The sequence below is a fragment of the Erythrolamprus reginae genome, chromosome 1, assembly GCF_031021105.1.
Source record: "Erythrolamprus reginae isolate rEryReg1 chromosome 1, rEryReg1.hap1, whole genome shotgun sequence".
NCBI classification, from domain to species: Eukaryota; Metazoa; Chordata; class Lepidosauria; order Squamata; family Dipsadidae; genus Erythrolamprus; species Erythrolamprus reginae.
The window spans coordinates 35,282,428-35,292,760 of record NC_091950.1 but is presented as its reverse complement, the minus strand read 5'-3'; the positions used below and the strand labels follow the sequence as shown (position 1 = coordinate 35,292,760).

Below are 10,333 nucleotides of genomic sequence, written 5' to 3'. Positions count from 1 at the left end.
ACAACAGAGAAGAACGGCTGCTGTTGCCATTGCATCTTCTATTTCCGGCAAGAGAAAAAGGGGAGGGGGTTAGGAACGAGAGGAACAACTAACTCTCTAGTTGGATGGAACGGGGCATTTGCAAGGAGTATTGTGTATCTCACTGTCACACACCTTCTCCTCTTCCCCCCACTCCATGATGACCAATTGCAAGTCCGAGGATGTCTATCAGGCTCAGAGGTGCTCCCCGCCTTCCACAGCACCCGTCTCTTATCCATGCAGAGGAGCAGGCGGGGGTGAGCAGCAAAGCCGGCGAAGCGAAGTATCCCAAGGCAGGCGGGGGTCTAGGAGACTGCTTTGGTCCAATGGCGTCTCAGCCCTCGGAGCAAACAGCCAATGAGGAGCCAAGAAGGCGGAGCTCCCGAAGCGCTGGGAAGGCTGCAGGAGTTGAGAGCAGGCATTGCTTGGCTTCGCTTGGCTCGAAAGGAGCCAAGCTGGAGACGAGCGCGGCTCGCTTGGCGGGTTCGCTGTCCGTGGTGCTGAAAAGCGCGCCCGCCTTCCAGCCTCTGCCCTCCTGGCGGAACCCGTGGCTCCAAGGCGTCGACAGACCCCCCCGCTCCATGGAAGAGATGGAAGAGGAACTCAAGTGCCCGGTGTGCGGCTCCTTCTACCGGGAACCTCTAATCCTACCTTGTTCACACAACCTGTGCCAGGCATGTGCCCGAAACATCCTGGTGCAGACGCCAGAGACGGAGTCGCCTCAGAGCCGGCGTGCCTCAGGGTCGGCTGGCTCCTCGTCTGACTATGACTACCTGGACCTGGACAAGATGAGCCTGTACAGTGAGGCAGACAGCGGCTATGGTTCATATGGTGGCTTTGCCAGTGCACCCACTACACCGTGTCAGAAGTCGCCCAACGGCGTGCGTGTCTTCCCTCCAACGGTCCCGCCAGCTGCTCATCTGCCACTGGCTTCCTCCACTGCCTTGTTGGCACCGGTGCCACGCAATTCCTGCCTCACCTGCCCTCAGTGCCATCGCAGCCTGATTCTGGATGAGCGGGGCCTCCGTGGTTTCCCCAAGAACCGGGTCTTGGAGGGTGTGATTGACCGTTACCAGCAAAGCAAAGCGGCTGCTCTGCGCTGCCAGCTGTGTGAGAAGATACCCAAGGAGGCCACAGTCATGTGTGAACAGTGCGACGTCTTCTATTGTGACCCATGCCGGCTGCGTTGCCATCCACCACGCGGGCCCCTGGCTAAGCACCGCTTGGTACCTCCAGCTCAGGGCCGGGTCAGCCGGAGGCTCAGTCCACGCAAGATCTCCACTTGCACTGACCATGAGCTGGAGAATCACAGCATGTACTGTGTGCAGTGCAAGATGCCCGTCTGTTACCAGTGTCTGGAGGAAGGCAAGCATTCCAGTCATGAGGTGAAGGCGCTGGGCGCCATGTGGAAACTACATAAGGTCAGTCCTGGGTTGGGGAGCACTGAATAATGAACAGAGCAAATATAATAGAATGACCTGGGAAAGGATGGAAATCCTCATTTCAGCCTTTGAGCCTGGGTCACTGTGATCTTTCTCCACAGTATCTATTGATCTCTCTTTCTTACAGCTTTCTTTCTTTCTTTCTTTCTTTCTTTCTTTCTTTCTCTCTCTTTCTTTCTCTCTCTCTCCCCCTCCCCCCTTTCTTTCTTTCTTTTTCCTTCCTTCTTTCCTTCCTTCCTTCCTTCCTTTCTCTTACTTTTTCTCTAGTACAGTTTTATTCCAGTCCTCCTGCCTTCTTGTACCTTTTTAAAAAAAAACTGGTTCTCCATAAATGTTTACTGGAATTGCAACTCCCGTCATACTCAGCCAATGATGGAGCTGTAGCCCCAAAATGCCTGAAGGCGCTTTGTGAAACATAGCAACAATTCTGGTCTTCCCTCCCTCAGCTCTTGAGTTAGTATCTTCGTCAATGCTAACATCATAATCCTTCATGGTTAGATGACTCATTCATCAATCTATTAGCCAACCTTTCTTTTCCACCTCTCCCACCCCCGTTCCGTATTTTAAGCATTTATGCAATGTGTAGATTTCATTCTCATCAAAGAGCTCCTTCCTTACCTTTTCAGCATCTTCCCTCCCTTGATTTCCTCCATCTTATTCTTCCTCCTACCTCTAATGAGTCAATCTCCCTATCTGTAAACAGATTTCATCCCCCAGTCTTTGCTTCTCTTTGCTGGCGTGCTAGCTATCTATCCTGCCAATATATGTGTTCTGAGAATGCATCTTTGATTTTGTATCCAAGAAACACATGCACTGGTGTGTCACATATTTTACCCGGCCTGTTCATCTTCTTTGTTGGCTGCCATTCAAGTGTTTGCACCAAGATGCCTGCAGTAGCAAGCAACAAGATACTGGGGGCTTGGTGGGGTGGGTTTTACACTGACAGATGAATGCAGCTGGGAGAGGAAGAGGCAAAAAATCAGGGACAAGATTGTTGTATTCTCCCAGTATCTTATGCTCATATTACTCCTAAAATTAACTGGCCTTCCATTTCCTTTTAAATGTCCCTTTGTCCTCATTTAGGCAACATTATCATGGACTTCCCTACAGAACCTTTGTACAGCTAGAGGTTGCCAGGCAGATTCTAATCCCTGAAATGAGAAGAGCAGGGCTTCTACCATCACTTAACTCTCTTTGTATAATGTATAATGTTATAATGTATAATGGTAATGAGGACAGAGTTTATATTGCTTCAAATGATGGCTGGATGATGCTAGAAAACATTATAAGCCACTGGTCAAAAAAAATAGTCTGGATATAGAAAATGGCTCTTTCTCTTTCCAAATACACAATGAAGTGTGTTGTTTATTCTATAAATGGAGAAGATGTTTTGGACCCAATTAAAGGAAAGTTGTGTTCAAAACGGTCCCTTCCCCAGTATTAACACTGAGCACTGACATAGATCCCAGTCTGCCACAAATTAATCTCTTAGTTGGCTAAGGTCCTTGGAAAAAGGTGTATACAACTAAAATGAAACCTGTTGGGGGAGACTTTAAAGGTAGCAGAATGTGTGAATATGATGTGGAAGAAAGAAGCTGTAGAAGACTACATTTCTTTCCTGAATGTGAATTGCTTCCTCTGCCACGAGGAAGGTGCATTGCTTATTTCAGTTTCTCCATTTTTAATTTTTTCATGTACTGTATGTCAAGCCTAATGTGTTGAATTTAAAGATTCCTCATCTTCCAAAAGAACATTTAACACAGGGGGGGGGGGGGCTACTTTAGGTGCACAGTTCTTCTGACATATGCCTATTGTTCTAGTGAATCTACTTTTTACAAATAATTTCCCTAATAGAAATTTGTACATCATTCTCACAAATATATATGGGGTTTTGTGCAGATTTCCCTTTTTATTGTGGTGTATTGCTTGCATAATTGGGAGAATTATGAATTTTAAATGATTTTAAATTAACACACAATTTCAGGTTGTATATTGCTTTGAAAATGTGGAATTAGGCATGTTTGCATCTGATTTCTCCCTATTGCTATTCTGCTACTTGGTAATGCATTTTCTTCACAAAGTGGGCTACATATTCATGACGTATGAGAAGCAGGACCAATATGTGCAAAGCTGAAGTAGAGATTTTCAGTTCATAGGGTAGCAACACATCAGCATTTATAATGTGTTATGAATAACACTAAAGTACAAGATATCCCCAAAAGCCAGTGCAGTTTTAAGCTTAAAAAAAACCTTAAAACTGCACTACAATTGTTGGGACATTGTATAATTATTATGATCACACCAGGTAGAATTTTACTTAAAAGATTCTGCACCACATATTGAAATCCATATTTTACTTTTTTTTTTCTCAATTCCTCCAACCTGAGGTTTGGTGAAATGTTTTTGTTTGTTGGTTTGATTTCAAATGAGTTATCCCCCAAACCTTGAGTGAAGAGAATGAAAGGGATTTGATTTTATCTCCCATTTAAATGTCCATTTCTCCTTTCCATATGCTTATCACCCATATCTTATTTTTCAAATAGGAGGCATCCTGGAGGCATCTGTAATATGGTAAACGATTTAGCTTTACTAGATAAATGGTTAAAGCAATGGAAACTGCAGTTTAATGTTTCCAAATGTAAAATAATGCACTTGGGGAAAAGGAATCCTCAATCTGAGTATTGTATTGGCAGTTCTGTGTTAGCAAAAACTTCAGAAGAGAAGGATTTAGGGGTAGTGATTTCTGACAGTCTCAAAATGGGTGAGCAGTGCAGTCAGGCGGTACGGAAAGCAAGTAGGATGCTTGGCTGCATAGCTAGAGGCATAACAAGCAGGAAGAGGGAGATTATGATCTTGCCATATAGAGCGCTGGTGAGACCACATTTGGAATACTGTGTTCAGTTCTGGAGATCTCACCTACAAAAAGATATTGACAAAATTGAACGGGTCCAAAGACGGGCTACAAGAATGGTGGAAGGTCTTAAGCATAAAACGTATCAGGAAAAACTTAATGAACTCAATCTGTATAGTCTGGAGGACAGAAGGAGAAGAGGGGACATGATCGAAACATTTAAATATGTTAAAGGGTTAAATAAGGTCCAGGAGGGAAGTGTTTTTAATAGGAAAGTGAACACAAGAACAAGGGGACACAATCTGAAGTTAGTTGGGGGAAAGATCAAAAGCAACATGAGAAATTATTATTTTACTGAAAGAGTAGTAGATCCTTGGAACAAACTTCCAGCAGTACTGTGGTTGGTAAATCCACAGTAACTGAATTTAAACATGCCTGAGATAAACATATATCCATCCTAAGATAAAATACAGAAAATACTATAAGGGCAGACTAGATGGATCATGAGGTCTTTTTCTGCCATCAGTCTTCTATGTTTCTATGTTTCTATCTGTCAACCTCATTTCTGAAGTAACTAGACAGAAAGATTTGACTATAAAGAGCGTGAATATCCCCTCACCCCACATATATCTATGGAACATACAGGCATTTTTACTCCTCCTCCAATGGTTCCATACTTTGTTTCTTAGTAATTATTTCAGAGCAGTGTTTCTCATCCTCAACAACATTAACTTTAAGATATGTGGACTTCAACTCCCAGAATTCCCCAGCCATTGGTGCTGACTGGAGATTTTAAAGTTGCTGAGGTTGAGAAACGTTGCTTTAAATTAAGGCTGAAAAGATGGGGTAAATATATGGGTAAAGAGGGGGGGGATTAAAAAAAACATATGCAGAAGCATCTCTGAGAGCATCTCACTAAGGTCCCACAAAACTGGAAATTGTTAATAGAAAACAAAAATGAACTTTTCTACCTCTTTTCTCTGCTTCCACTTGGTTCTGCCCATTAGGATATAATGCAAAAAGCCCTTGGTGGCCTCTGGCCAATAATCTTTTCCTGTCAAAATAGCAGCCTGGGACTGACCTTTGACATCATTTCAGAGCTGGCTGTAGTGTCAGGGGCCAGTTAACATGTTTTAGCCATGGGAAATTGCTTCACAACCAGCACAGGAACAAAGCTCTGTTTGTCTTGGCGAAGGACAATGTTTACTGCTCAGGCAAGCAGAAGGAAGGAATTCCTCATAATTTATATCTGTCAACGGCTTGCACTAGTAACAATAGTTTAAACTATACCTTGAGCATCAGTGCAAATTCAATGACCTTCTATTTTATTCATGTACTAATTTTATTTTATATTTCTAAGCCCGGTCACTGCCAAAGGCTTCTGGGCACTAAACAATTGAATAAAAACAAACACATTTTTAAAGAGATGTCATCTGATACCATAGACTTCTCATTCCTATTTTTAAAAAAACACAATGGTGCCCCAATTAATTGGACTTACAGCACAATGAAATAGGTTTTAGCCTGCTTATGAAAATGTGTGGACTAATATGACAAGATCTGCCATTTGGTTACCTCCCCATGTAACCTGGAACTGGAACAGACTTTAAACAGTCTCTCTTGTGATGATTAAACTGGGCCTACAGATTCTATTCTGGCAAGGTGTTGGTTGTTATATCTTGGTGCTCTGCTGTGTAAGACTTTCAAGATAATGACCAAAACTTCAAATTGGATTCAAAGTTTTACTAGATAAATGGTCAAAGCAATGGAAACTGAAGTTTAATGTTTCCAAATGTAAAATAATGCACTTGGGGAAAAGGAATCCTCAATCTGAGTATTGTATTGGCAATTCTGGGTTAGCAAAAACTTCAGAAGACAAGGATTTAGGGATAGTGATTTCTGACAGTCTCAAAATGGGTGAGCAGTGTGGTCGGGCGGTAGGAAAAGCAAGTAGGATGCTTGGCTGCATAGCTAGAGGTATAACAAGCAGGAAGAGGGAGATTGTGATCCTGCTATATAGAGCACTGGTGAGACCACATTTGGAATACTGTGTTCAGTTCTGGAGACCTCATCTACAAAAAGATATTGACAAAATTGAACGGGTCCAAAGACGGGCTACAAGAATGGTGGAAGGTCTTAAGCATAAAACGTATCAGGAAAGACTTAATGAACTCAATCTGTATAGTCTGGAGGACAGAAGGAAAAGGGGGGACATGATAGAAACATTTAACTATGTTAAAGGGTTAAATAAGGTTCAGGAAGGAAGTGTTTTTAATAGGAAAGTGAACACAAGAACAAGGGAACACAATCTGAAGTTAGTTGGGGGAAAGATCAAAAGCAACATGAGAAAATATTATTTTACTGAAAGAGTAGTAGATCCTTGGAACAAACTTCCAGCAGACGTGGTTGGTAAATCCACAGTAACTGAATTTAAACATGCCTGGGATAAACATAGATCCATCCTAAGATAAAATACAGTACAGGAAATAGTATAAGGGCAGACTAGATGGACCATGAGGTCTTTTTCTGCCGTCAGTCTTCTATGTAAAGTCTACTGCTAGTCAGTGTTATGAGTATAAAATAGATGTTATTCTGCACTAGGGAGATTGTCACTGTGCTTTGTCCCAGTTATAGTTCTGGTTATCTACAAAGGGAGCCCCATAAACACTGCATTGCAGTAGACCAGCAAATCCATATAATTAAAGGCATGGATTATGGAAACCAAAGCATCCTGATCCAGATAATGCTATAATTGATACACCAACCATATCTGGATGAAGCATCTCCTCCCTCCAATGTCTCTTACATGGGATCAAGGTTAATGATTCCTTCCCATTTTTTTATTCCCACATCTTAAATTCAAGTGCTTTTAAAAGTCAGCTAATAAATATTAGCCACAAAAGAAATAAAGCTACACTTTATCACACGTGCACAAATATTAGTCCATAATCCAGACTGGTTTCAACGATCTAAGTATTGCCCACAAAATCATATGCTGCAACGTCCTGCTTGTCAATGACTACTTCAGCTTCAACAGCAACAACACAAGAGCACACAACAAATTCAAATTTAATATTAATCGCTCCAAGCTTGACTGTAAAAAATATGACTTTAGCAATCGAGTTGTCGAAGTGTGGAACTCATTACCGGGCTCAGTAGTGTCAACTCCTAACCCCCAACATTTCTTCCTTAGACTATCCATGATTGACCTCTCCAGGTTCCTAAGGGTCAGTAAGGGGCGTACATAAGCGCACTAGTGTGCCTTTCGTCCCCTGGCCAATTGTCTCTCCTTATCTCATATCTCATATATCTTTTCTTCCTTTCATATATCTTCTCCTCTATTTTTATATCTTTTCTTTATATATAATACTTCATGTCTATTCTCTTCAATATGTATTGTGTATTGGACTAAATAAAATAAAATAAAATAAAATAAAATAATAAAATAAAATAAAATAAAATAAAATAAAATAATAAAATAATAAAATAAAATAAAATAAAATAAAATAAAATAAAATAAATAGTACCTGACCTTAGAAAACTATTAGTAGATTTGAACCTGGAAATCTCAAGACTGTAGGAAAGGAGGTTCCAAAGAAAACATCCTCAAATGAAGGCAGTACAAACTAACTGCACAGTTGTTAAACAACAACCCTACATGGGTGTGTCTATGGAATTATGTCAACCCTTTGAGTTAGGCCAGAGCTGAACATCAAAACCATGAATAATAAAACTACTTTTACTGCAAGATTGCAATAACAGACTTCTGCCTCTCTACAAGAGAACTTACCAGGGAGATTCAAATCTGAAATGCTTTCTCCATCCTCATTGTAGCTTTGGCCTCAGATTTATCTGACCATTGCTTTGGTCAGATAAGAGAAGTCTCTTTTTTTTCCCAGTGTTATTCTCACAGTCCATTACAGGTTGTGACACATCATGGATAACACTTCATCAATGCGGTTGATGAAAACATGGTCAGGAGTTGCTGTATCCTACTATACACATTCACACACACACCACTGTGAAATGCCTTCCAAGGCCATTTTGGCTGAGGTTGCTGGAACATCTGAGCACTTGGCTACTACAGGTACCTCTGGCTGCTAATGTCTGGCTGAACATTATAAACAAACACTTTAATTAAAAACAACAAACAAAGACCCTCTGGCTCTCTGGTCAATTTAAGCCAGGAACAAGAGCCAGGTTCTGTCCACTGCTTGTTGTTCATTCTGTCCCAAATGACTGTTTCTGCCAATTAAGGTTTTTGGGTAACCATACTTTTTGTATGGGAGGAATTACTTTCGGTATAAGATTTTTTTTATTTTCTCCGCCATAAAATAAAACAATATATAGTTATAAACACACCAACAGTGCTTAAAACCAATCATATAAAAACTTTTTTTTTCTTATTACTCTCTCAATGGAGGCTCTTATCTCTCCTTGTCTAAAATTTTCTATTAATTTTATACAACATTATCAATGCTTAAAAATCTAAATAAAAATTCTTCCTCTCCGTCTTACTATAAAAAGTTACATTACATCAATGCAAAGAATAATAAAATCTCTTTTATCTAAATTTTAATATTGTATCATATAGCTGATTAAAAATTCTCTCTCTCTATATATATATATATATCTTTAGTAAAAGAAACTATTCATAATACAGTAATACCTTGTCTCACAAACAAACTTTTCAAGATACAAACCCAGGGTTTAAGATTTTTTTGCCTCTTCTTCCAAACTATTTTCACCTTAAAAACTCAAGCCGCTGCCACTGGGATGCCCCGCCTCTGGACTTCTGCTGCCAGCGAAGCGCCCATTTTTGCACTGCTGGGATTCCTCCATGGAAACCCCACCTCCAGACTTCCGTGTTTTTGCGATGCTGCAGGGGAATCCCAGCAGCACAAAAACGGGTGCTTCGCTGGCAACGGAGGTCCGGAGGTGGGGTTTCCCAGCGAGGGGAGCCTCAACAAAATCACAACATCACAAAAACATGGAAGTCCAGAGGTGGGGTTTCCCAGCGAGGGGAGCCTCAGCGAAATCACAGCATCACAAAAACATGGAAGTCCGGAGGTGGGGTTTCCCAGCGAGGGGAGCCTCAGTGAAATCACAGCATCACAAAAACATGGAAGTCCGGAGGTGGGGCTTCCCAGCGAGGGGAGCCTCAGTGAAATCACAGCATCACAAAAACATGGAAGTCCGGAGGTGGGGTTTTGAGGACCAATTAAGTTCGTAAGATGAGGTATCACTGTATATCACCTACTTCATAAAATAAAGTTTTATTTATAAGATTCTAATAGGTTTCCAATCCTGCTTGGGTTTTCTGCTCTGTGTAGAGAGACAGCGTATTTCCTAATTATTGTTACACACACACACACACTCTTTTCTCTCTCACATATGCAAACACATGGCTGCCTTTGCTTCCAACTTGCTTTTCTAAAAAAAAACCACCCTCAGCCAGTCACGTACCCAGTGGGACTAGAGAGAGTGCAATTTGTTCATCAAGCAAAGTATAATTAAAGCTAAATGTGGAATCTGTTTGGTTGGGGGAGTGAGGATGCCTACATGCCAGGCCCTTTAATATTAGGCACAACACTGTGCAAATGTTGTGGAAATTGGTGCACAGGAATATAATCATGCAACCACAGCACAAACCCTTCATCCATGCTATGGCTTAAGATACTGTGTGATCCATAATCTGAACAGCACATGGTGGGGGGGGGGGCAGGAGGACCTTCCTGGCTTTCCCGGGCAGCTGGCTTGAGCCTTGTGCCTGTCAGCAAAGCCGGAGACGTGGAGAGAAAGAAGGGAAAGAGAGGGAGGGATAGAGGAGAGGAAAGAAGGAGGGAGGGAAGGAAGGGAGAGAAAAGTGAACAAGAGGGAGAGAGAAAGGGAGGAAGAGAGGAAGGAAGGAAGAGATAAATATAAAAGGAGAGAGGGAGAGGGAGGGGAAGAGGGGAAGGAAGGAAAAGAGAGAGAGAAAGAGAAAAAAGTGGAAGGAAGAGAGAAGGAAAGAAAGGAAGGG

General features: G+C 41.7%; 1 protein-coding gene across 2 annotated transcripts in view; it reads left to right on the top strand.

Annotated features, from left to right (window-relative positions):
* The first annotated feature begins 599 nt into the window (after positions 1-599).
* The window catches only part of TRIM9 (tripartite motif containing 9), a 100,881-nt gene continuing 91,147 nt past the window's right edge, over positions 600-10,333 (top strand). For both annotated transcript variants that reach the window (XM_070732971.1, XM_070732962.1), the window contains exon 1: positions 600-1,439. In XM_070732971.1, the coding sequence (XP_070589072.1) occupies positions 600-1,439 (840 nt within the window). The remainder of the gene's footprint in view (positions 1,440-10,333) is intronic.